Raw genomic sequence first — 27,099 nt, 5'->3', positions numbered from 1 at the left:
GAACAAATGAATGCTGTAGATTCTATCCAGAGACTGTTACCTACATGAAAAAAAAGAGGCTGGCATCCTGAGACTTGCTCTTTCTCTGTCAAAAGGGAGAGATGAGTGTTAGAATGGCACTCAAGCCCTCTTAGCACCAACACTTTCTCCTGGAGATAATCAGGAGAACAAAAAGGATGGAAAACAGAAGCCCTATCTCACTGTGTCTGTGTGTGTGTGCGCACGTGTGCACACACATGCTCAGTTGTGTCCGACTCTTTGTGATTCCATGGACTGTAGCCCACCAGGCTCCTCTGTCCATGGGATTTTCCAGGCAAGAATACTGGAGCAGGTTGCCATTTCCTTCTCCAGTGGATCTTCCCAAGCCAAGGACTGAAATCTCTCTTGCATCTCCTGCATTGGCAGGTGGGTTCTTTACCAGTTGAGCCACCCAGGAAGCCCTCGTACCATGTAAATCAATTTTATTTAAAGCTGCCTCCTTGGACCTTTGAGGTCTTAGGCACCACCAAGGACAACGTTTCACAATTTGAAAAACCTTGTTTCCCGTTCTCCCATCTCTACTGTGAGAGGAAATCAGCAGAGCAAACACACGAGGAACCTCTCCCCCTCGGCAAGGGAAGCAGTCACTGAGCCAGGCCCTAGAAGATGACGAACCTCAAACAAGCTCCATCATGCCTGCAAGGCTCCGGGGAGACTGAGATGGGCTAGACCAATTTGCCATCACCTGCTCTTGCTTCAGCTTGCTGGGTTTTTTAATAGCATGTATGTGTTTTTTCTATTTTATTTCCAAACAGATTGAGGGAGACAACGCCCAGGTAATAAGTGGTAATTAATTTATGGCTTTATGACACATCTAACCAGACCTAATTGTCCAGGATCACCATGGATTACAATTAAGGGGTTCTAGTGAACAAGTCTCAGGACCTTACACAGCATGGAGGTTGGAGGAGAGACAGCTCTTTGAGTCCAAGAACTCCTCAAGGCCCAGAAAGGGAAATGAGTGTGTATTTCTTATCTTCAGATAAAATACCACAGAAACACACACACAAGTGCACCCAAAGACATGTATGAGAACGTTCCTAGCAATACTAGGGTCATGATCAATGAGCATAACCTTACTGGATGCCCATGAACAGTAAAAGAGGTAAGGAAATGGAAGTGCGGTCCCACTGAAACACTATACAGCAATGAAAAGAGCACTCGCAACAACGGGGACGGACTTCACCAGTTTGAAAATGGGTGAAAGAAGCCAGAAATAGAGAAAAGGAAATACATGCTTTATGACTCCATTTACATAAAGACCAAAGGCAGGCAAAGCCATGGTGCTGGAAGTGAGGCCAGCGACTGAGAGGATCACTCCTGCTCTCTTTCTGCATCCCTTTGTGGACTTTCAAAGTGCATGTGTCAGTTGGGTATCTTTCTTGTATATATGTCTATTTCAACATAAAAGAAAAAAACTGTATTTACATAATGCATACATAATTCCCTTGCACTTCTGAAGTTCTTTTGGCATATGTGCTAAGATATGGCAGTGTAATTTTCAAGCCTAGCCCTTGGCAGTGGATGGATATATTGTTTCTGCTGCCTACTATGCACTATCTCCTGGAACTTATGCTTCAATTAAGCCCCTCCCCTACTTTCAACCTCTTGCCATGTGGGTGCCGGCTCCACTCACTGAACCAGGGGCTGAGCATGTGATACAGCCTGGCCAATCCGCACAGCCCACCCTTGGTCACTGATTGGCTCACAGCCAGTCATAAAAACCAGCCCAATCAGAGCAAACTCTGGGACCTGTGCTGGAATACAGAGGACCCAGTGGCCCCCTTTCTGCTGGGAGGAGGTAAGCCTGGACCCTGGAGCCAAAAGCCTGCCTGGCAATGAAACCAGTCCAGAGGAAAATTGAGCTGGCCCATGGCAAAAGGCAGCTTCGGACCACAGCTTAGCTCTGGAGCCATGCCTAATACAAAGATAAACCAAGAAGTGCCCTTTACGGCCTAATCAGGCTGGTTAGCATCTGCCACTTGCTATGGCAACTGTGTAGCACACAGCCTACCAGGTCTCTGCACTGTCAGCTCACTTACAAGCAGAAATTCCCACAGACACCAGTGAAGAAAGAAGCAAACAGAGGAAAGGGCAGGAGGGCCAGAAAAGGCCACGGCAGAGATGGGCCCTTCCAGGTCCCAGCTTCAAACTTTGCCCATGAAGTACCTCATTCTGCCTGAACTTGGGGAAACTGCCCAACCTGCTAACAGTCCCTCCTCCCAACCTTCCTGCAAACAACCCCTCCCAAATCCCCATCTCCAGCTGACAACATGGCTCTAATCAAACAGGCCCCAAAAGACAAGACCTAGAAAGATGAGGAATGGCTTCTTGTCCTACCAGCCCTGTGAGCTCAGTCACACCCCAGTCTTGAGCCTCAATTTCCTAAGTAGGATACACCCACACCTCCATATGTTTACACACTGCGTGAGTCCCCACTACATACCGAGCACAGTTCTAGAAGCTGAGGACACAGGCCTGCCTACAGTGCTTACAGTCCAGTGGAGACACTTCTGGTGATTTCAGGGGGTGATGAGAACCGGGAAGACAACAAACGGTGAAAAGACAGAGAGCATCTGGGAGGTGGGGTGGGGAGAGCAACTTTAGAGTGGGAAATCAGAGCGGGCCTGCTGGGGGAGGTGGCATTGGAACAGACCAGGAGCAGGTGAGAGAAAGATCCAGAGAGATCTACAGCATCCTGGGGAACAGCGGATACAAAAGCCCTGAGGCAGGACCAAACTAGATATATCTTAGAAAGAGGGCAAAGGCAGCGGGGCTAAAGAATCGTTAAGGGGAAACTATGGGAAGAAATGACATTAGAGAGAAGGGCAGAGGCCACATCCGGACAACACCGGGGCCTCTGTAAGAACTACCCGCGTGGGTTAGACACCTAAAGCGAACGGCTGGGTGCCGTCTGGGAGTCTCAGAAAGGCCCCCAGGCGGCTGGCTGGAACCGTGTCCAGTAGAACTCTCTATGATAATGAAAATGTCCTCTTGCTGCACAGTTCATCCCATGGGACAGTCATTCGACTCAGCACATGTGGGTGGGGACCATCTGAAATATGGCCAGTGCAATAAGGCACTGCTTTTTAAATCTGATTTCAATCAAACCAATTTCAATTTATTGATTTCTTTTTTTTTTCCCCCGGCCATATCATGCCATATGCAGGATCTTAGTTCCCCGACCAGGGATCGAACCCACACCCCTTGGAGTGGAAGCCTTAACCACCGGAGCGCCAAGGAAGTCACCGATTTCAATTTAAATAACCACATAAGGGAACACACTGGGAAGTCTGAGAAATGGGTGGCACACAGCGTAGCCACAATGCAAGAGGAAGGCCAACTGCAGGGCCCTGGACCATGAGGCAGCCGGAAGAGAGGAAGGACTCAGGAATTAATTTGAAGGCCGGGCTTGCCAGTGACCTGGAGGGTCAGGAGAGGGAAGCTGTGCTGACATCCAAGTCTCCACAGTAAGCACGTGAGGCGGGGTGCCTCGAGGACTGGCACCCCACCAGAAAACAGTGAGGATGCTAGAGAACAATGTGGCAGCACCAGTGACCACACCCGAGCCTGTAACTGCACACCGCTGAACAAGATTTTTTTTAAACTTATTTATTTATTTATTTATTGGTTTTTTGGCCATGTGGTGCGACAGGCATGCTGGATCTTAGTTCCCTGATCAAGGATCAAACCCGAGCCCCGTGCAGCAGAAGCGTGGAGCCTTAACCACTGGACCGCCAGGAAAGTCCCATGCTGAACAAGATTTTATGGAACTCAGGCTATTGCCAGCTTCCTTTCCACCCCAGATGAGGGGAAAGGTATTCCTTATGATGCCTCATTTTTAAGCTACCTATTGTGGCCGGGGAGGCAGAATGATGCCCTTCCCAAAGATGTCTGCTTCCCAACCCCTGGGACCTGTGGATTACAAAGGTTACAAAGGGAATTAGGCTACAGGAGGGATGAGGGCTGCTAATCGGCTTAAAATAGGAGTGTGGCCTAGATTATCCAGGTAGGCCAGATATAGTCTCCAGGGCCCTTAAAACTGGAAAAGGGAAGCCCAAAAGCATCAGAAAAAGAGATGTGACCACAGGAGTGGGATCAGAGAGCTGTGATGTTGCTGGTTTTGAAAACGGAGGAAGGGAACCCTGAGTGAGGAATTCTAGGGGTCTCTGGAAGCTGGAAGCAGTGACAGATTTTCTTTTCTGGGGCTCCAAGTCACAGAGGATGGTGACTGCAGCCTTGAAATTAAAAGATGCTTGCTCTTGGAAGGAAAGCTATGACAAACCTAGACAAGGTATTAAAAAGCAGAGACATCACTTTGCCAACAAAGGTCCATCTAGTCAAAGCTATGGTTTTTCCAGTAGTCATGTATGGATGTGAGGGTTGGACCATAAAAAAGGCTGAGCGCCAAAGAATTGATGCTTTGGAACTGTGGTGCTGGAGAAGACTCTTGAGAGTTCCTTGGAATGCAAGGAGATCAAGTTAGTCAATAATGAAGGAAATCAGTCCTGAATATTCATTGGAAGGACTGATGCTGAAGCTGAAGCTCCAATACTTTGGCCACCTGATGTGAAGAGCTGACTCATTGGAAAATACCCTAATTCTGGGAAAGATTGAGGGCAGGAGGAGAAGGGGGTGGCAGAGGATAAGATGGTTAGATACCATCACCAACTCAATGGACATGAATTGGAGAAAACTCTGGGAGACAGTGAAAGACAGAGGAGCCTGGAGTGCTGCAGTCCATGAGGTCGCAAAGAGTCGGACACAACTGAGTGACTGAACAACAAAAACTAGAAGCTGGAAAAGGCAAGGAAACAAAGCCACCCCTTCCACCTTCAGAAAGGAAAGCAGCCTGCTGACACCTGGCTCTTAGCCTGGGGAGGCCGGTGTCGGACTTCTGAACCACAGGAGTGCTTAAGATCATAAACTTGGGCTATTCCAGGCCACCAGGTTTGTGGGAATTTATTACGACAGCAACAGATACACATGGCATATTTTTTTTTTCGAGTTATCTTCCTGCCCTCATTATCGCTGGACAAATGGAATTATCGAGGGTACAGAGGCCAGGAATTAAAGAGACAGATAAACCCCTCATCATGGGCCACACCCTCCCCCCTCCCATCAGGGCTGACACATACTGAACCTGCAGGTGCTGACGTTTTGGATTCCGGACTCCCGGCACGGGCAGAAGCCCTCGTTGGGCGGGTAGACGGACCCGTTGGCAAATAAGGTGTTGGGAGCCACGAAGCGAAAGGTGGGGATGCCTCCAAACATCCCCTGCTCCTTGTAGATGAGCTTCATGGACCTGCAGGGACAGATGATGTAGGATGACATCCCAGAAGGCGGTGGCCAGAACTGGGTGGCCTGAGTAAACTCACTCCCCACGGGCACAGCCACCCCTCCCCTCCGTGTCCCAGTTTGCACCATCTCTCCCTGGCAAATTACAACAACCTCCTTATGTGCCTCCCTGCCTCTACCACCTATACCAATCCATCCTCCACAAGCTTTAAAACAAGGACAAAATATATCACAACCCCACGTAAGACTGCAACTGCTTCCAGTCTAATCTAGAATAAAATCCAACGTCATCACCATGGCCACAAGCTTCTATAGGATTCAGCCCCTGCTAACTGGAGAAGACTCTTGAGAGTCCCTTGGACTGCAAGGAGATCAAATCAGTCAATCCTAAAGGAAATCCACCCTGAATATTCACTGGAAGGACTGATGCCGAAGCTCCAATACTTCAGCCACCTGATGCAAACAGCTGACTCACTGGAAAAGACCCTGATGCTGGGAAAGAGACTGAAAGCAAAAGGAGAAGGGGGCAGCAGAGGATGAGACAGTTAGACAGCATCACTGATTCGATGGACATGAATGTGAACAAACTCTGGGAGATAGTGAAGGACAGAGGAAGCTGGCATGCTGCAGTCCATGGGGCCGCAAAGAGTCGGACACAACTTTAGCGACTGAACGATAACCCAACAATACTGTGTACTGCACCCCTCGGGCCCCCTGGCTATTCCAACATGCTCCCTCCTGCCCCAGGGCCTTTGTACCTGCTGTTCTCAGTGTCTGGAATGTTCCTCCCTCTTATTCCCACATCAGACTTCAGTTCCTCACTCAGGTCCCATTTCGGCTGTCACCTCTGCAGAGAGCAGCACCATAACCCACCCCCATTCACCCTCTTTCCATTCACCCTGCCATATTTCTCAAAGGTGCTTCTAAACTTGAACATGGCCTGTGGATCAGAATCACCCCACCTGTCCTATTTGCAGGGTCCACTCAGCATACGTGGCCTCAGAGCCCTTGAAATGGGGCCAGGCCAAGTTGGGATATGGCTGTGTCAAATACACTCCAGATTCTTATGGCTTGATACCCCCAAACAATGGAAAACAGCTCTTCAATATTTTCTCTCTCTTTTTTTTTTTTGGCACACTGCACAGTATGTGGAACTTCCCTGGCCAGGGACAGAACCCATGGCCCCTGCAATGTAAGTGTGGAGTCTCAACCACTAGACCGCCAGGCAAGTCCATCTTTAGTATTTTACATTTGTTTACCCACTGTGAAATGATACCATTTTGGATATCCTGGGTCCAATAAAACATAATGACTTTAACTGATTTTTCTTTAACGCAGCCTCTAGAAAATTTAAAATTGTGGATGGGACTTGTATTATATTTTTATTGAAGAGTACCGCCCTAGACTATAGTATCAGGTCAATGCTAAATTTTCTCATTATGGTGGTGTGATGTGGTTACATAAGGAAATGCCCTTGTTTTTAGAAAACACCCACTGAAGTATTTAGGTGTCCAACATACTCTCAAAGGGTCCTGAGAGAAGAGAGGAAGGGAAGGAGAGAGAGAGGGAGAGAGAGAAGTGAGAAGGATAAAGCTGATGGGGCAAAAGAAACAATCAGGGAAACTGGAGAAGGGAATGCAGAGAAATGGCTTCCCCCGTGACTCCGCAGTAAAGAATCCGCCTGCCAAGCAGGAAATGTAGGAGATGAGGGTTCAATCCCTGCGTCAGGAAGATCTCCTAGAGAAGGAAATGGCAACCCACTCCAGTGTTCTTGCCTGGAGAATCCCAAGGACAGAGGAGCCTGGCAGGCTACAGTCCCTGGGGTCACGAAAGAATCAAACACAACTTAGCGACGTCTTAAACAACAACAAACGCAGAGAAGACTGCACTTTCTGGGAACGCTTCTCTAAGTTGAAATTTCTAATTTCAGGAAGTGAACACACACAGAATAAAAACACCTCCACTCTCTGACCCTCCCCTGCGGGTCCATGGGCCTGAGTCCCCCGCCAGGACACAACCCCCAGGGAACAAGGACCCAGCCATCCTGTCTCTGCCAGGACCCCAGCGCCTCGCGCAGATAGGGCTGTGTCAAGATCTGCTAGGGTGGCAGGTGAGTCTCTTGAGTTCACATCAGTGAAATAAATCCAAAGCAAAGGATTCTTCCAGAGTAGCCTCAACAGAGGAGCCGAGGACAGGGGAACACCCAGAGAAGGGCTCTAGGAGCCGCTGTCTCTTCTCGCCACTCTGCCGGGGCGACTGGAATTGTTTAGCTGACCTCCAAGGCTGTACTCTGGAAAGTGGAGGGATGCAACCAAAGAGAATTCAAGATGGCGCCAGGGGCCCGTGGACATGCGGAAGAGCCAGGCGCTTCCCAAGCACACGCCACAAGCCACTTGGTTCGGCTCTGAGCATCCACAAAGCAGACTTCCCAGGAGGCCCGGAATGTCACACATCAGGGCGATTACCGGCAGGCCTCGGGGCTGTAGAATTCCAGCGAGGATTCAGGGGTCATAAATGGTGCCCACATCTGCCCGGAAGTTCCGTTAATCATGTTGCACTGATCGGAATGCCAGAAGTTGACCTGTGGGAAAGCATTTAAACACGGCCTCTTAGTCAAGCAAGGACTCATAAAGACTTGGACACTGCTCAGGTGACTTGGAGCAGTCACCACCCAATTGAGAGAAGCCAGTCCTGGATAGACATCCTGGTGCAAGGAAATCAGGCTGTGTAGACAGACAGCCAAAGAGACTGTCGATGGCAGCTCCCCATTCCCTAACCGTGGATCAATGAATGTACAACTTTGCTGGGGATTCAGTAACTTCATCTGTAAAATGGACCTGTCACTCATGCCTCCAAGGAGCACAGTGGGTGGGGGAGACAGATGTCATCGCCTCTCAGACAGGAAGTCAGCAGGCACGTCATCAAAACTGATCAAGTTAGAAGGTAGCCCCAAGTAAAATATTTAAAATCATAATGGTCACTACCAGGAGATTGCAAAACAGTAGTTGCTTCTAGAGAGTGACACTCGGACAGAAAAAACAGACTTCTCACTTTTTACCCATCTGTCCTGGTAGAAGGTTTTTAAGCATATGTTCATTTGTGTGCACGCGCGCACGTGTGTGTGTGTGTGTGTGTGTGTGTGTGTGTGTACATCATATTGGGCCTCCCTGGAGGCTCAGTGGTAAGGAATCCACCTGCCAATGCAGGAGACACAGGTTTGATCCCTTGGTCGGGAAGAACCTCTGGAGAAGGAATTGACAACCCACTCAGGTATTCTTGCCTGGGGAATCCAATGGACAGAGGAACCTGGTGGGTACAGTCCATGCGGTTGCAAAAGAATTGGCCATGACTTAGAGACTAAACAACATCAGCATACACACACAACACAACACACACACACACACACACATATTTTGGCCACACCACGCTGCATGTGGGATCTTAATTCCCCGACCAGAGACTGAACCTGGGCCCCCTGGAGTGGAAGAGCAGAGTCCTAACCACTGGACCCCCAGGGAAGTCCCGGTACATTTTTATCTTGAGAAAGTAAGCTAAAGAGAATTTCAACAGTGTCCATGCAGAATGGTTATTACTGGTTGCAATGGTAATCCTGTCAGTCCGGCCCTGATGGGGGGATAACCTGTCCCCAGCCGTCCAGTCTCTGCAACCATTACCCTGATGAGCGTTTGGAAGGTGTGGGCACCGCCACTACATAATCATTTTTTCATGAGAAATGATGAAAGACCGCTCAGGTGAAAAAAGCAAGTTGCAAAACAATGCTCATAGTATGATTTTATTCTGCTCCTAGAAGAAAAAAAAAAAATCACACCTCAAATGGATAAAAATACACAGGAAGAATATATCCAATACTGATAACTGTGGGTTTCCTCTGTAGTTTGGGTGGGAATAGGGCTGGACGTGTGAAGACGTACAAAGTGCACTTTATATCTGTCTCTATTATTTTATTTTTTAAAGTGAATGTCTTCCTATGTATCTAGCACAATTTTTTTTTTAACTCAACGATCTTTCAGTGCAATGGATGGCTATATCTTCAGTGTAATATTTGAAGCATTCTTGTAAGTGAAGCACCAAAGGAAAGAAACAATGTGGTTCCTAGCATACATTAGGTGCTAAATAAATCATATGCCCCACCCACCCACTGGGAACCAAGAACTAGTTTTCCTTTTGTTTTGTTTTGCTGCGCCTTGGGGCACATGGACAGAACTTCCCTCAGGAGGGATCGAACCCACCCCCACTGCAGTGGAAGGGCAGAGTCTTAACCACCGGGACACAGGAAAGTCCTAGTTGAGGCTTTGCCTGCTTGCTCAGTCACGTCTGACTCTGCACCCTCATGGACCGCAGCACACTAGGCTCCTTTGTCCATGGGATTTTTCGGACAAGAAAGAGTACTGGAGCGGGTTGCCATTTCCTCCCCTAGGGATTTCCTGCTTGGCAGGCACATTGTTTACCGCTAAGCCACCTAGGAAGTCCTAGCTGAGCCTTAAACATAAGTAAGCTCCGGGACTCAAGAGCATCTCCCCGACAGATGCAATCCCTTCCTCTGTTTTGCTTTGTTTCTTTAATTGAAGCATAGTTGATTTATAATGTTGTGTTAGTTTCAGGTGTACGGCAAAGTGATTCCATTTTACATACACGTGTATCTATTCTTTTTCAAATTCTCTTCCCATTTAGGTTATTATGGAATATTGAGCAGCACTCCCTGCGCTACACAAGAGATCCTCGTTGGTTACCTGTTTTAAATATAGCAGTGTGTACATGCCGATCCCAACCTCCTGTTTTAAGAGAAGGAGGCGCTCTGGGCGGTGGATCCCAGCCCCTGCCACCCCCACTGCTCCCTGCACAGGGCGGCTGTCGCCTCTTGCCTTCACCTTGCTGACTCCATTCCACTTGTCCACGAGGTGGATCCTGCTGAAGTCTCTGACCCCTGTGAACACGGTGAAGAGGCCAGAATCCGAGTTGTTGAGCTGCAGACAACGGCAGAGAATGACATCTTTAAGCCCCAGGATGGAGGTAAAGGACATGGGAGTCTATACTCAGGCCCACCCACAGGCTGCTCCCCCTTCACCCAGAGAACAGGGGCCTCACTGTCTTGTTCACTGCTGCAAGCCCAGCACTGGGGGAGTCAAGAGGAGGAGGACTTGGGGGCTTTCTAGGAGGGACACTCCTCTGAAGACCACATCTGTCCTAGAAAATGTCCCATTTTCCCTTCCTGACTCCAGGAGAGTGGTTCTCCTCTCAGGTGAATGGTGGGGTCACCCCATCCCATTCCCCAAATTAAAAGGAAGCATGGCCACGTGACCTCTTCAATCAGTGAAAACAATCAATGAGAAAGGAGAGAAGTGATAATGTCACTTCCGGGTGGGAGCTTTAAGAGGTGGTGCATGCAAGTTTCACTGTGCTTTCTATCACTGCAATCAAGACCGGAGAAGCATGTGTCCAGCATAAGCCTCCCACAGCCTCGGTCCTTGAGCGACCACAAAGAGCAGAGGAGCCCCGGTCACCCACACTAGACCTGGCATACAAGGAAGAAATAAACCTTTTGCTATTCTAAGCCACGGAGATCTGGGGGCTGCTTAACCTGGCCTACCCTGAAACATACAGGCAAGGAGGACTCCATGTTTATCAAAACTGTGCAAAGCACACACAAAAAATGAGTGACCACTGGGTAAAATTTAGAAAGCACCCTTTTACCTCTGAAGACACTGTATAAGGTACAGCACCCGTGAGGAACTCAGTAGGGGTTGTTTACTGGCCAAATAGCTACATTGATTACTGACTGGGTAAGCCAACAGGGCCTAAGTTCAAAGCCTGCTCTAGCTTCCTAATATCTGTGTGCCCTGTCACTTGTCCATTCAGAGCTTCTAGAGCCCAAACTTCAGCCAGTATAAAGAGACAGTTTATTTTTATTATTGCTATTAATATGATTAATAAATGCTCACCCAAAAGAATACTAACATAATAATTATAAGGAAGTGTATCAGAGACTTCTAGCTACTACCCAGAGTCCATTCTCCCCTTTCTCCTTCATATCAAAACTCAAACCTTACTTAGGGCATCAACATACTATAAGTTAACTATAAGTTAACATTTTCCAGCTTCCCTTGCAGCTAAGTGTGGCCACAGGTCTAGTTCTGGCTAATGGAAAGCAAGCGGAAATTGGTTTTCTCCCTCCCAAAGAGGGAGACAGCTAGGATATGTTGCTTTGTCCTCAACTCCCCTGACTGCCCCTAAATACCCTACCGCTTCTTCCTTCCTGCTGCTACCTGGAAAGTGAGTGTGATAGCTGATGCCCCAGCAGCCTCTTGGATCATGCAGTAATCTTGAGTATGGAAACCACACTCTAAGGTGGGGAGAGCAGAGTAGTAGGATTCTAGATCCCTGAAGAGTGGGAAGCCACCACACCAACACTGCTGGACTATTGCTTTGGGATTTCCACTATTACCTAGTCAAAAATAGTTTATAAGCATGTGACTCAATTTGTAATAACTTTCATTTGTTTACAAGTTTACTATTTGCTTCAACAAGAATCATGTCATTTACCTTAAACTTGTCAACTCACCCACACACCCAGAACCTGTCATCCTGCTCAAAAATGTACTGAGCAGCTATCACGCGCCCATAACTGAATCATGATTTCTCCCTCCTACTACCCCCAACACCAGATCAGCAAAGCCCCAAAAGGAAGCACAGGCTGGAGCAACTCAGAGGGCTGTTTGCAATCTGTGATTGAGGGAGCCAAGGTCAGGGATCAGAGGTCAGGGATCTGACTCTACATCAGATCATGACTCAGGATCCCAATCACTGACACCACTAGGTTATGAGGGGTCAAGATTAAGAAAAAGCAGGCAACTCAGAGCAAAGCAATAGTTGATATTTTTGACCTGCCTCCCCAGCAGCCATTCCCCTTTCTTCCAGCACCAACCTCCAACCATCTAAGCTCAGCCCCAGTCACATCATTTGAGCCTGGATCAAGCTGTACCTGAATCTCTCTCCCTACAGTTTTCAGCTATATGAACCAATAAATCAATAAATAGAATTTAACTGAAAATGGCTTTGGCTTAAGCCAGTTTAAGTTAGATTTCCTGTCATTTACAACCCACAGTTCCTGGGGCCTCTGCCAGCTCCAAAAACAAGCTGGTAACTGCTTTCCAGGCTGTCAGTGGAGGCCACGACAGAGGCCCTGAACTTCTCACCGGGCCACACTTACCTCAGCAAATAAGCCAAACTTGCCCTTGAAGGGGAGTGAGTTTGGGAAGTACTGATTGATGAGGTGGATTAAGGGGTCATCATAGCCCCACATGATCTCGCCAACAGTGCGATTCATGAAGGCACGCTGGCCAAGGGTGCTGAACGCCAAGGTCATCATCAGCTTCAAGATCCCGGGCCTGTTCTCCATCATCATTGACGCACTCTGCAGAACCAGGGGACACCACAGGTTAGAGGCGAGACACAGCTTGTCTGCCCTCCCTGGACCCCAGCTTCAGGGCACAGCCATCCAGGGATATGGTCAGGCCTAGAAGGATCCCTGCAGTGGACATCTGGGGCACCCAGAGCCATCCCCTGACCCTTCAGTAACAGGGCCACCTGTGCCGTCGGGTTCAGGCCAAGTTAACGCCACCCCCAGCCCCAGAGGCAGTCATGTGCCTTAGTCCTGGTCAATCAGATACCTTCCTCTCTCCGGCTACAGTGACTGGTTTGGGAATATGTATGCAGCCCCATCAGAACCAACAAGCCACAAGGAGCAAATCAGCTGGGGTTGCGGGGTAGAGAGGGAAGGCGGCTCTGGCTGCCCTCGAACGTGGTGTGTGCAAGGCTGCAGCCACCCTGAGGGGTGGATCTGACAGAACATGGAACTGACACAGATCTGGGCAACCTTGTTTGCGCTCTGGATCAAGCCACACCTGAAACCAGGCCAACTCCTGCCCTTTCAGTATCATGAGCCCATAAATGCCCTTTTTACTTATGCCTATTTGGAGTAACTTTCACTGTAACCTTATAAGCAAAGAATCTTAATGTAGACTGGACTCTACTCCCTTAGCATCTCCCTTCCAAACTCCAAGAGCCCCAAGCACCAGTTCTACCTAGTATCTGGGTGCTTAGAATATGGGTGAATTTATTTTCGAATTTTTGTTTTCCTCTGGAGATACCATCTTGGCAGTTGGTTTACTTTTTAAAGGCACCTCATCCTATATCTGGGCTTCCCTGGTAGCTCAGCTGGTGAAGAAACCACCTGCAATGCGGGAGACCTGGGTTTGATCCCTGCGTCAGGAATATCCCCTGCAGGAGGGCATGGCAACCCACTCCAGTATTCTTGCCTGGAGAATCCCCAAGGACAGAGGAGCCTGGTGGGCTACAGCCCATGGGGTCACAAATAGTCAGACACGACTGAACAATAGCACAAGCACAGCCAGTATCTAATCTCTACCTGTAGAAAAGGGAAGGGAACCAGGATGTTCTTAAACATAAAAGTCTGATTCCATAAGAATTCACAAGGGTCTCCTTAACATTATGATTTTTAGGGTAATAAATAGATGGGTTTTCTTTATTTTGTATAATTACTAGCATCGTGTTTCTCTAAGTCAGTATTTCTTCTTTTTCTTTCCTTTCCGGCTGTGTCAGGTCTTAGTTGTGGCATGCAGAATCTTCTTTGTGGCATGTGGGCTTAGTTACCCCATGGCATGTGGGATCTTAGTTCCGCAACTAGAGATCAAATCTGTATTCCCTGCATTGCAAGGTAGATTCTTAACCACTGGACCACCAGGGAAGTCTCTTAGATGGTTTTTAAAAATCATAGAAGTATATAAAGTAAAAGTCCCTCTCTAACCTGTGACCCTCCTCTTCCTAATCTCCTCCCCCAAGAAAAACCATTGCTCTGGGTTCTTGAGTATTCCTGCAGGAAGCATCAACACCAGGAGTCAGCAAGCTATGGTCCATCAGCCAAAGCCAGCCCAGGGCCTGCTTTTTACAGTCCAGGAGCTAAGATGTTCCTAGGTTTTCAAATGGTTGAAAGAAAAACAAAAGAAGACCGTATGAAAAACATGAAAATTATATGAAACTCACATTTCAGTATATCCACGAAATAGGTCTCTTGGCATGTAGCCACGCCCACTCATTTATGTTTTTGTCTTGGGCATCTTTTGCATTTTTAAAATATTTATTTATTTATTTGGCTGTGTCAAGTCTTAGGTGAGGCATGCAGGATCTTCAGTTATGGCATATGGGATCTAGTTCCCTGACCAGGGGTCGAACCCAGGCCCCCTGTATTGGGAGCTCGGAGCCTTAGCCATTGGACCACCAGGGAAGCCCCTGCTTTTGCATTATAATGGCAGACTTGAACAGCTCCAACAGAGAACATCTAACCCTCCAAGCCTAAAACATCTACTATCTGGCCCTTTATAGAAAAAGCCCAGCTGGTCGAGGCATGTGAAAGCACGTGTGTTAAGTGGGTGTGTGCATGCCTGCAAGTACTTCTCCTTCGGAAACAATAAGTAGGGGCACTATGCTTGTGCTCAATTTTCCCTAGTTAGACATAACTAAGAGACTGCTTTCCATGACACCCTCTGCAGTCCTGCCTCCTTTTGCTGGATGTATACTAGTCCACTGCTCGTCTGCAGTAGATACCACAACATAACTCCACATGATGATCCGTAGATGTTTGCTCTGAAAACGCTGCTGAAATAAACATCCTTGAGAACAAACATCTTTGCCCACATGTGTTATCCTGTCAAGAGGACACATTCCTACCTATGTTTCAATTTACATCGAGAATCACCTCAATTTAAATTGAAAATTACCTTCCAACAGCTCATACCAATTCCGTTCCTAATGACAGCGTCTGTTCCCACAAACGCTCCTAAGCCCTGGGCATTTATCACACAGTCTTTGCCAACCTAATTGGTGGGGGAAAGTGACTTCACTGCCTAAACACGCACATCTGACTCTGAGAGAGGCAGCAGCAGGGCTTCAGGCTGCATTTATCTGAGCTTTCATCCTGTCCACCCAACAGACTTCACAGGTGCATTCACATCCGATCCTGAGCCCAGCCTGGGGCCAGTCCAGGAGCACACATCTGCTGACCCTCAACTGGGTGGACAGAGGATTGAATGGGAGGCTGAGTGCCACAGAGTGGCAGCCTCATAGACCAAACCAGTTTCAAAACCCTAATCTGCTACCCGCTAGTTGAGTGACTTTAGATAAGTAACCTAGCCTCTCTGTTCTTCAGTTTTCCTCTTCTACAAATGGAGAAAATAATAGTACCTAATGATCGTGGGATTGCTGACAAGTAAACGAGGTAGCATGTGTGAAGCCTGACACACAGGTTCTAACACGTAGTGTCAGCAAGATGCTCACCTAGCACTCCTGAGACAGTTCTCTCCAGAAAGGCCTGGCCCTTGGCTGGCGTCTGAGATCCTGATGTTAGGAGGGCTCCCACCACTCCCTAACTGGTGAGAGGGGCTCACTGTGTCTGGACTGTGCCACCTGCTTTCCCAGAACATGGATCCGTGCCAGGCAGAGGGCATCTCCATGACGAGCCCCCAGTAAACACCCCCTGGGCGCTGAGTCTCTGTAGTGGGCATTCCTGGTAGAGGAGACCTACCTGTGTGTGGTCATAAATCACCGCTCAAGGAATGAAGCGTGACTCCCCCGGGAGGTGGCTCTGGAAGCCTGCGTCTGGTCACCACCCCACATGCCCTTTCCCTCTGCTGATTCTCTTCTGCCTCCTTCCACTCTACCAAAGCCAAGAGAACAACCATATATGCCAGGTCCTGCGAGCCCTATGAGTGAGTCAGCGAACCTGGGGGTGGTCCTGGGGACCCCGACACACACGGCAGGCAGGCAGTAAATCCAGCTACTTCTATGACTCTTACCTGCAGAGGATGGACGTCCTGTCCACAACCTCCCTCCAAACACCACAGACAAGCACACAGCGCCCCCATTCAGCTTCCCACAAGTACTTCCTTTTGGACAGTCTAGGTTTGCATGTTTTTGTCATTGTTGTTGCACCCGATTAGGGGTTGAACCCGCGTACCCCTGCAGTGGACGACGAAGTCTTAACCACTGGACCACCAGGGAAGTCCCTAGATTTGCAGATTGAAAAGGGAAAGGCCATGACTTTGACCAATGCCCCCAACCAGAGACCAAGATGCACCCAGGAAGCCCGCCGAGTCAACCCGGGAGCCAGAGGTTGAGCCCTCAAGGGACCGCCCAGTGCAGGGGGCAGGCGGAGAGACGGACCAGGGGTATCTCACCAAGACCAGGATGTTGGGCATGACGATGTAGTCGCTCTCCTGGCCGCGGGACTTATCCGGCTGGAACTGGTAGCTGCGGTGCTCCAGGAAGGACACCGTGTCATTGTTGTTGAAGGTGATGTTGGTCTTGTGCCTGAATTCCCTGTGGGGGAGGAAGCCGGTGGGTCAGCTGCCAGGAGCCCGGGGTGCCCTCAGCTGTCTGTGTGCTGAGCTTGATTGCCTCCTACATGTCTGTTCCACCACCCACCCACTGTGGTATGTGCTCAGTCGCCTCTTTGTGACCCCAAGGACTGTATGCAGCCCGCCAGGATCCTCTTAAAGTGAAAGTGTTAGTCACTCAGTTGTGTCCGACTCTTCGGGACCCATGGACTGGGGCCTGCCAGGCTCCTCTGTCCATGGGATCTTCCAGGCAAAAATACTGGAGTGGGTTGCCATTTCCTTCTCCAGGGGATCTTCCTGACCCAGGGATTGAAGCCGGGTCTCCTGCATCTCCTGCATTGCCACTCGGATTTTTTACCACTGAACTGCCTGGGAAGCCCACCCACTGCAGGACAGGCCCAGGAGCCTCTTGTCACCAAATCCCATATGCTCCTTCCCCCTGGGCAAGCTGCCACCATCCCTCCGCCCCTCATCACCCTCCCCCTGGGCATCCTAGCTTTTTTGAGGGAGACGGCAAGGATGGTGGATAAGAATATGCACTCTGAAGACAGGAGGCAGGGGGCCCGAATCCTGTCTCCATCACTTACTACTCAAGCCTGTTTTCCCACATTTAAAATGGGAGTAATGGGACTTCCCTGGCAGTCCAGTGATTAAGACTATATGCTTCCACTGCAGGGGGCATCGGTTCAGTCCCTGGATGGGGAACTGAGATCCTGCATACTGCAAGGTGCAGCCAAGGAAAAAAAAATAAAATGGGAGTAATAAGCAGGCCTACGTCATTAGGTCCCTACTGGTGAGAATTGAGTGAGCTAATGCACGTCAAGCAATTAAAACGATTGCCTAATGCATAGAGAAAAGCATGTATCAGCTGCACTTTTTATTGCTGTTATGCTGTCTTTATTCCATCATGCTCCACAATCCGTTCTCTGCAGAGCATCCAGAAGAATCTTTGAAAAGGGGAAATCAGATCACATCATCCTCTCCTCCAAACCCTCCTTCACACACAGGATAAAACTGAGCTCCTTCTGTGGCCTCCAGGGTCCTCACCATCTGGCCCCATCCAATTCTCAGGTCTCCTCTCTCCCACTCACTCTCCCCTCACTCCTAACACGCCAGCCACACATGCCTTCTCCCCTCCTGGACTACCAGACTATTCCCACCTCAGGCCCTTTGCACTTGCTGCTCCCTCTGTCCGGGACTCGCTTCCCCCCAGATCCTCACGTAGCAGTGCCCCCTTCTCACCATCTGGGTCTAGGGAAGTATCCCCCTTTGTTAGACCTACCCCCGCCAAGGCCTGCCTCCAGCACTCTCCATGGCTTGACCTGCTTTGTTTTCACCACGTTTATGTTGCCTGGTTTCCCCTCTCTTGTCCACTTGCTTATTCTCTCCTGATGGGAATGTCAGCTCTGTGAGGCAGGGGCTTTTGTCTGCCTTTAACAGTGAACTGGCACAGTGCCTGGCATACAGGAGATGTTCAATACTCAATAAACACTTATGGAATGAAGAGATAAGTAAGAACTTTGGCAAGCCAGGCTCAACTTTGACGCAGAAGCCTTTCGTGGATGAGCTAAGCCAGGACTGCAGTTTCCTGAGGGCAGAATGGGCAGCACCAGAAATTGGGTCTTGTATTCCAGGAAGCCCCTTCCCCAATGTCCCTGTGGAGTCTGTGGTGCAGGTTGGCACCTGGCAGCTCTTCTGGAGCCTTGTGGCAGAGCGTCTCTTGGAAAACTGCTCCAGCCAACCCCACGAGCCCAGTAGCCACTGGAGAGCTTCACCCTCCCGAAGAATGATCAAAGGAAGAAGCTGTGACAGCTGTGGTCATAAAGAAAGACAGCAGGACCCTGTGGGACCCTCCCAGGTAAAACTCCTTTTCCGTGTCCCCAATTTTTTTGTAGGGAATCAGCTTCATTCAGCCTCTTTGACCTTCCTTCCCTGAGTTACAGGGGGCAGATGCAAACAGTTGTTTATCAGGGGAGGGAGGGGATGCAGAAGCAAGTTCAGTTCAGTTCAGTTCAGTCACTCAGTCGTGTCTGACTCTTTGTGACCCCATGAATCGCAGCATGCCAGGCCTCCCTGTCCATCACCAACTCCTGGAGTTTACTCAAACTCATGCCCATTGAGTCGGTGATGCCATCCACCATCTCATCCTCTGTCGTCCCCTTCTCCTCCTGCCCCCAATCCCTCCCAGCATCAGGGTCTTTTCCAATGAGTCAACTCTTCTCATGAAGTGGCCAAAGTACTGGAGTTTCAGCTTCAGCATCAGTCCTTCCATGAACACCCAGGACTGATCTCCTTTAGGATGGACTGGTTGGATCTCCTTGCAGTCCAAGGGACTCTCAAGAGTCTTCTCCAACACCACAGTTCAAAAGCATCAACTTTTCGGCACTCAGCTTTCTTCACAGTCCAACTCTCACATCCATACACGACCACTGGAAAAACCATAGCCTTGACTAGACGGACCTTTGTTGGCAAAGTAATGTCTCTGCTTTTTAATATGCTATCTAGGTTGGTCATAACTTTTCTTCCAAGGAGTAAGCGTCTTTTAATTTCATGGCTGCAATCACCATCTGCAGTGATTTTGGAGCCCCCAAAATTAAAGTCTGACACTGTTTCCACTGTCTCCCCATCTATTTCCCATGAGGTGATGGGACCAGATGCCATGATCTTAGTTTTCTGAAAGTTAAGCTTTAAGCCAACTCTTTCACTCTCCTCTTTCACTTTCATCAAGAGGCTTTTTAGTTCCTCTTCACTTTCTGCCATAAGGGTGGTGTCATCTGCATATCTGAGGTTATTGATATTTCTCCCTGCAATCTTGATTCCAGCTTGTGCTTCTTCCAGCCCAGCGCAAAGGAGGGGCAGTTAGGAAACAATAGTGCAGTCTTGGGGCAGGGTCCTGGCTTCTCCTCAAGGGATACACAGAACAATATCTCTGAGTTCTTCTGCAGGAACTAAGGCCCCCATCAAGGTGGAGGATGGTCCTCTCTGGCCGAGCAGAAGAGTCCTGGAACACCTCCCTGTTAACTGCACCACCAGCCAATCAGAAGAAAGTTTTGCACACAGTGGAAGAAGATAAGGCCCTGACCTTTTCTCCAAATGAGTCTCCCTTTAAAAACTTTCATGGTTGAGCAGAATCTTTAGAGTTGGTTTTTGGACATGAATTCACCTTCTCCCCACATTGCTGGCCTCCTGAATAAAGCAATCTTTCCTTTCCAACCAGCACTTGCCTTTTTTTTTTTTTTTTTTAACTTTTTGGCCACACCTCGAAGCATGTGGGATCTTAGTTCCTTGACCAGGGATTGAACCTGCGCCCCTTACAGTGGAAGTGTTCATTCTTAGCTGTTGGACTGCCAGGGAAATACCAACACTTGCCTTTTGAGTGGCAAGCAGCCAAACTCAGGTAATGATAATGTGTTAGTAACTAACATTTACTGATCACTTACTGCATGCCAGGCACTGTGCTGGGCTCCCCATTATCTCATCCAACCCTCATAACCACTCCACCATGGATACAGTCATCCCCATTTTACAGAAGGGGACACGGCAGCACAGGAAAGTAAAGGCCCTTGCCCACAGTCAGAGACCTGCTGAGTGGCAAAGCCAGGCAGTCACTCCCAAGTCTCAAGCACTGGAGCACTGGATTAGAGCAAGCAGACTGACCCTGAACGAGCCCTTCTGCAAGGGGCCTCAGTTTCGTCATCTGTAAAATGGGGTGGTGACCTGAGTCCCAGCCCAACCCCCTCCATCCTCACCTGTACACATAAGGCCCGCGCTCCTGCACCTGTGGCTTCTGGCCTTGGATGATCTCCTCGGGATTGAGGATGTTGAAGAAGTAGACAGAGAGGTAGAAGGGGACAGGGATTTCCTTCCACATGTTGAAAGACAGGCTGCTGGGGTCGATGCGCACATTCTGTGGGGGACGAGACAGACAAGCCCATGAGGGAGAGGGCCAGGGCCCCACCCACCCACCTGCCCTACCACAAGTCTCCAACATGGCTGCTTGGTGCTAGCCTGCATCACGGACTCCACAGGGTCACTGAGGAAGGGGCTCCCTGGAGCTGCTCTAGGAGCAGGAGGAGGAGGGAAAGCTGTTGACACATGCTGCTCCAGAGTTGACATATGACATAACTAATGTTAATAGTTGATATTATTTTTATGCATTATTTTAAAATGTGTTTTAATAACAACAGCCTGATCAAGAGACTGGGAGGTGGCCACTGCTCAACCACAGCTCATGACACCTGGTGGGAAGTGGGCTCCATGTGTCAAATTCATCATTCATTCATTCACTCATTCATTTAACACACATTTTTAAAAACTGAAGTATAGTTGATTTAGTGTTTCAGGTGTACAGCAAAATATTCAATTATATATATATATATATATATTCTTTTTCAGATTCTTTTCCACTATAGGTTATTTTAAGACATTGAATATAGTTCCTTGTGCTATATAGTAGGTCCTTGTTTATCTATTTTATATATAGTAGTGTGTATCTGTTAATTCCTAATTTATCCCTCTCCCCTTCCCCTTTGGTAACCCTAAGTTTGTTCTCCATGTCAATACACATTTACTGAACACCTAGTACATGCCAGGCCCTCTTCCAACAGCTGGGGTTAGAAAAGCGAACAAGACAGACCCAGATCTCTAACTTCATGGGGCTTTTATTACAGTGAAAGAAAGACTGGTCATCAACAATTAGGGTAAAATACGTGGTGTATGAAAGGACACAGTGGAAACACAGGAGGGACTGGGAGGAGGACTGCAATTTTAAACAGAGCAGTCAGGCAGGTGAAATGTAAGGAAAAACAAAGCACAAAAAAATAAACCAAAATTAAAAACTAAAGGCACTGGAGGGAACACGTGGATTTAGTGGTGGTGGGTAATTTCATGCATAAGACATAGCCCGTGCAAAGGCCCTGGGGTTGGGAGAACTGAGACAGAGCAATGGGGAACAGCAAGGAAGCCAGTGTGGTGGGGAGCAGAGCCTATGAGTGGGAGGGCAGGAGATGAGAACAAGAGCAATTTTCGATGAAAAGCCAGAAATACAGAAATTTACATGCTGTGCTCTTGTGCTAAGTTGCTTCAGTCATGTCTGACTCTTTGTGACCCTGCAGGCTCCTCTGTCCATGGGATTCTCCAGCCAAGAATACTGGAGTGGGTTGTCCTCCTCCAGGGGATCTTGCCCAACCCAGGGGTCGAACCCGTGTCTCCTGTGTCCGCTGCACTGGCAGGCAGGTTCTTTATCACTAGCGCCACATGAATTATAAATCTCCAGGTTTATAAAGCTTGGCAAAAACCCCTTGCCACCCAACCCCGCTCCCAACCTGACCAGCCCATCAGGTAGTTGCTCCATGTTGCAAAGCCAAGTGTCTGGAACAGCTTGTGTCACCTTCACTTTTTCTTTGAATGTGGCCTTCCAGGACAAGGACAGCCACTCCCACTGTCCCCAGACAGACTGTCCCAGAACCAGTGGGTAGGGACTCTGGAGAAGGCAGAAGACTGGAGCTGGCCGGTCAGGCCCAGCCCCATGTCCCTAACTGGTAGATTTTGGGAAGAAGTGGGTTTGGAGAGAGTCAGACCTGAGGGCAAGTTGGCCAGCCCTGAACCTCAGTTTTTCCATCTGTGCAATGAAGCCAGTGACTCTGTAGCCTCAGTTGTGCTTCATTTGATCTACATGGCACTTCAATGAAGAAAAGTTGAACTCACTGTCAAGAACAAAAGAAAACGATTTAACATAAAATCTGGATTTCAAAGTTCTCTTGAAAATATCAGATCAGAGACTTGCCTTCGGGTATAACAATCCTATATTGATGAACACATCTTCCTACCAGCTACGAGAGTCACAGGGATCACTTTTTTTTAAGGTTTTTTAAATTTAGTTATTTTTCTTTGGCTGCGTTGAGTCTTCACTGCTGCGTTCTGACTTTCTCTAGTTGCAGTGAGCAGGGGCTACTTTCTAGTTGCAGTGCTCAGATTTCAGTAGTTGTAGCATGCAGGCTCAGTAGTTGCGATCCACAGGCTCGGTAGTTGCGATCCACAGGCTCAGTTGCCCCACAGCATGTGGAGTCTTCCCAGACCAGGGATCAAAGCCACATCCCCTGCACTGGCAGGCAGATTCTTAACCACTGAACCACCAGGGAAATCCAGGATCATTTTTACAACCTGAGCATCCAGTACATGCAAATAAAGGTGACTAGAAAATGTGCTTTGCACGAAGCAACACAAATGAGTATTTCCTTGCTAAAGAGGGTATGTAGAAAAGGGAACCCTCCTACACCGTTGGTGGAAATGTAAACTGGTGCAGTCACTATGGAGAACAGTATTGAAATTCCTCAAAAAACTAAAAATAAAATTACCATATGATCCTGCAATCCCACTCCCGGGCATATATCTGGACAAAACTCATTCAAAAAGATACATGCACCCTCAATATTCACTGCAGCACTATTCACTATAGCCAAGACATGGAAGCAACCGAAGTGTCTACTCACAGATGAATGGGTAAAGAAGTTATGGCATATATACCATGGAATATTTTCACCATAGAAAAGATGAAATAATGCCATTTGTGGCAACATGGATCAAACTACAGATGGTCACACTAAGTGAAGTCAGTCAGACAAAGAAAGACAAATATCCTATGATATCACATGAGGAATCTTAAAATATGATACAAATGAACTTATTTGTAAGACAGAAACAGACTCACAGACACAGAAAACAAGCTTATAAGTGCCAGGGAAGAAGGGTGGGGGTAGGTATATATTAGGAGATTGGGATTAACAGACAACTACTATATACAAATTGCTGTGCTATATACCTGAAACTAACATAACATTCTAAATCAACCTTTATACCAATACAAAATTTAAAAAAAAAACAAGCATTTCCCAGGGATTGCCTTGTGTCAGGTGCTCTTCTAGGCTCTTCACATCATTGTCACCTCCCTAACCAACACCATGACCCCTCCAACCAAGAGGGTCATGGCCCTCACCTTAAACAAAGGCAGCAGCTGCAACTCCCTTCTGGGCCCCGAGGTCCCTGGGGCTGAGGTTTTTCCAGCTCTTCCCAAATTTTGTGAGCTGCTAGAAATCCAGATGTTTCTATGGCATCTCCCGATTGTTTCAAGAGCCATACCGTATTTTTCAAAATCAACACACCCAGGAGGCAGATGGCTCATCTTCAGGCCACGACTGGACCTCAGGAGACCCCTTTGCCACACTTGCCAGAGCACCTCAGCCAGACCATCTCCCAGAAGGGGGGACCTCTCTGGGTCACAGGCAGGGACACTGAGGCTCAGCGAGGCTGTGTGGCTCTTCCCCAGCCCCACCACCCATCCCCTAACCATGGGCTTGGTGAATGAGGTGAATGCTTGCCCCGTCACGTCCGACTCTTTGCAATTCTGTGGACTGGGGCCCACCAGGCTCCTTTGTCCGTGGGATTTCCCAGGCAAGAGTACTGGAGTGGGTTGCCATTTCCTCCTCTAGGGGATCTTCCCGACCCAGAGATCAAGGGAATGCATCTCCTGTGTCTCCTGCATTGCAGGCAGATTCATTACCACTTGAACCACTGAGGAAGCCAAGAAAGTGGAATTCAGACTTCAGCCTGGAGGTTCTTGGCGGGTTTGGGGGTCGGATGGAAACCCTCAAATTTTAATACGAAGTATCAAAGACAGGCCCCCACCGAGGAGGCAGTCTGTCGTGCCTTCTCTCCATCCCCTCATCCACAGAACAGTGGTCAGAAGAAAATACATCAACCCAGTTTCCTTCTTTTTACATGTTTGTGATAAGACACGTAAGATCTAACCTCTTAGCAAACATTTAAATATACAGTGCAGTGGGTTTTCTATTTTTTGCTGTGCTTGTAAGACCTTAGTTCCCTAACCAGGGATTAAACCTGGGCCCTCGGCAGTGAGAGCGCAGAGTCCTAACCACTGGACCGCCAGGGAATTCCCTACCATGTAGTACTGCTAACTCTAGGCACTATACAGATCTTTTATTCATCATGACTAATAATAATATTATATAATATTGGAAATATAATTGTAAAAGACCCTGATGCTGCGAAAGATTGAAGGCAGGAGGAGAAGGGGACGACAGAGGATGAGATGGTTGGATGGCATCACCGACTCGATGGACAGGAGTTTGAGCAAACTACGGGAGATGGTGAAGGACAGGGAAGCCTGGCGTGCTGCAGTCCGTGGTGTCACAAAGAGACAGACACAATTTGGCGACTGAACAACAACAACCATAAAAGAAAGGAAGGAAGGAAACTTTCAGAGGTGATGGACATGTTTACAACACAGATTGTGGTGATGGCTTCACTTCTCTCTAAACTCACCCGGTTGTATACGTGCTTAGTCGCTCAGTCATGTACGATTCTTTGCAACCCCATGGACTATAGCCCACCAGGCTCTTCTGTTCATGGGATTTCCCAGGCAAGAATGCTGGAGTGGGTTGCCATTTCCTTCTCCAGGGCATCTTCCTGACCCAGGGATCGAATCCCACGTCTTGTGTCTCCTGCATTGCAGGCGGATTCTTTACCCGCTGAGCCATTAGAAGGTTCTATAATTATATACATGCAACTAATTTATTATGCCAATCATACAGCAGTAAAGTGGCTTAAAATTAAAAAAAAAAAAAAAGCAGTTTCCAGTTCCTGCCTCCCTCTTTCCCAGCCCTGTTTTTTAGCAAAGGAATGGTGACCCAGAGAAGCCTGGAGAAGCCTTTGAAATTCCAGAATTCCGCTGTGCTTTCCTAATCTCCTGGCCTTTCCACCCAATTCAGGGATAAATCAAGGTCAAATCAATGAATCACCAGATGAAGGCTTACATCTCTCTCTCCAACAGAAGGGGCTGTGGGGTTCTAGGGCACCACTCCGTTCGTGGGTACTCACTCACAGGGAATCTCCCGTGAGCCAGCTTTGCCTTCTGGATAAATTATTAACCCTTTCTGTGCCTCAGTTTCCTCATCCATAAAATGAGTGTAATGATAGCATCCATCTCATAGGTATGGTGTGAGATTTAAGTGCCTTTGTAAAATGCTTAGAACAGGGGCAAGTAGAGCCTAGGGACCCAGCAGGTCGGCCATGCAGAGTCACCTAGCACAAAGTGACCAGCCCTTCCCCCTCCCCCATTGCTGCCCCACCTCTGGTGGGGGATGGACTTTGCACCGCTTACAATCAGAGGGATAACTTTCTTTCGGTCACACTGGACCAGAAGCATTAGGACCAGGCAGCTGATTAGATAACAGTGCGCAGGCCAAGCTCACGGCCTTTTGCCCAACATAGCTGATTCTATCCCTGCCCCCACCCCCCAAGGTCAAAGATCACAGCCCACACACGAAGACCAAGAGAGAAAGCCAAGGTGATTCCTTCCTGGACGCAGCTCCCTCTTATCCAACCAGATTCTCTGAGCTCATTCTGGACAGGCAAGAGGGCTGCCTGGAAGAGATGCCATGTGAAAGAAAGAGTTGGGCTTTGTCATGAAAAAAAGACGAGGAGGGTGTTACTGGCAGGGGACACAGCCTGTGCAAAAGCTAGGTAGCTTCTAAGAACATGACCTACTTGAAAGTCCACCAATCTCAAATACGTTTTTAAAATAACTCAAATGTTCACGATGGATAAACCAACTGCTGTGTTTATACAATGGAATAAACAGATAAAAAGGAGAACTGATGCTTTCAAATTATGGTGCTAGGGAAGACTCTTGAGAGACTCTTTGCAACCCTATATACTGTAGCCCCTCCAGGTGCCTCTGTCCATGGGATTCTCCAGGCAAGAATACTGGAGTGGGTTGCCATGCCCGCCTCCAGGGGATCCTCTCCACCCAGGGATTGAATCTGCATCTTTTATGTCTCCTGCTTGGCAGGCAGGTTCTTTACCATTAGAGTGACCTGCGAAGCCCTGTAAAGAGAATCACACAAGTCTTCAAATGTATCCATAATTCTCTATTTCTTGAAAACAAGCAGAGATACAAAAGACCATATACATCTCCTTTTACTTAGCAAAATATTTTTGAGATCCTGGTCATTAATCTCTTTAAAGTGTAGTTTGCTGACATTGTTGTTGTTTTAATTTGTTTGCCCCAGGTCTTAGTGCAGCATGTGAACTCTTATTTGCGGCACGTAGGACCTAGTGCCCTGACCAGGGATCAAACCCAGGCTCCCTGCAATGAAAGCAAGGTATCTTGGCCACCGGACCAACGAGGAAGTCCCAGTTTGTTGACTTTTATCAAATGTACATACCTCACCCGTCTGGCAATAAGAAATGGGACATTTTCATCACGTCTTGCTTAAAAGGATGTGTATGAGCCTTTTTTCTGTGCTCCTGGCAG

At 48.3% G+C, this 27,099-nt stretch overlaps 1 protein-coding gene and 1 non-coding gene across 7 annotated transcripts in view; both read right to left on the bottom strand.

The window, feature by feature from the left end:
* Positions 1-27,099, bottom strand: part of SCARB1 (scavenger receptor class B member 1) — a 90,979-nt gene that overhangs the window by 22,946 nt on the left and 40,934 nt on the right. For 5 of the 6 annotated variants that reach the window (XM_070475092.1, XM_070475091.1, XM_070475090.1 and 2 more), the window contains exons 2-7: positions 20,516-20,673; positions 16,608-16,749; positions 12,566-12,769; positions 10,227-10,322; positions 7,803-7,918; positions 5,178-5,344 (exon numbers count right to left, since the gene is read on the bottom strand). In XM_070475092.1, the coding sequence (XP_070331193.1) occupies positions 5,178-5,344; positions 7,803-7,918; positions 10,227-10,322; positions 12,566-12,769; positions 16,608-16,749; positions 20,516-20,673 (883 nt within the window). Of the gene's footprint in view, positions 1-5,177; positions 5,345-7,802; positions 7,919-10,226; positions 10,323-12,565; positions 12,770-16,607; positions 16,750-20,515; positions 20,674-22,345; positions 22,472-27,099 lie in introns of all 6 variants that reach the window. The other variant, XM_070475093.1, reaches the window with a different exon arrangement.
* TRNAE-CUC (transfer RNA glutamic acid (anticodon CUC)) lies at positions 24,642-24,714 on the bottom strand. Its single transcript has one exon. It is a non-coding gene; the product is annotated as a tRNA-Glu (tRNA).

Source organism: Odocoileus virginianus, chromosome 12 (assembly GCF_023699985.2).
Source record: "Odocoileus virginianus isolate 20LAN1187 ecotype Illinois chromosome 12, Ovbor_1.2, whole genome shotgun sequence".
Lineage (NCBI taxonomy): Eukaryota > Metazoa > Chordata > Mammalia > Artiodactyla > Cervidae > Odocoileus > Odocoileus virginianus.
This window is presented reverse-complemented; position numbering and strand designations above follow the sequence as displayed.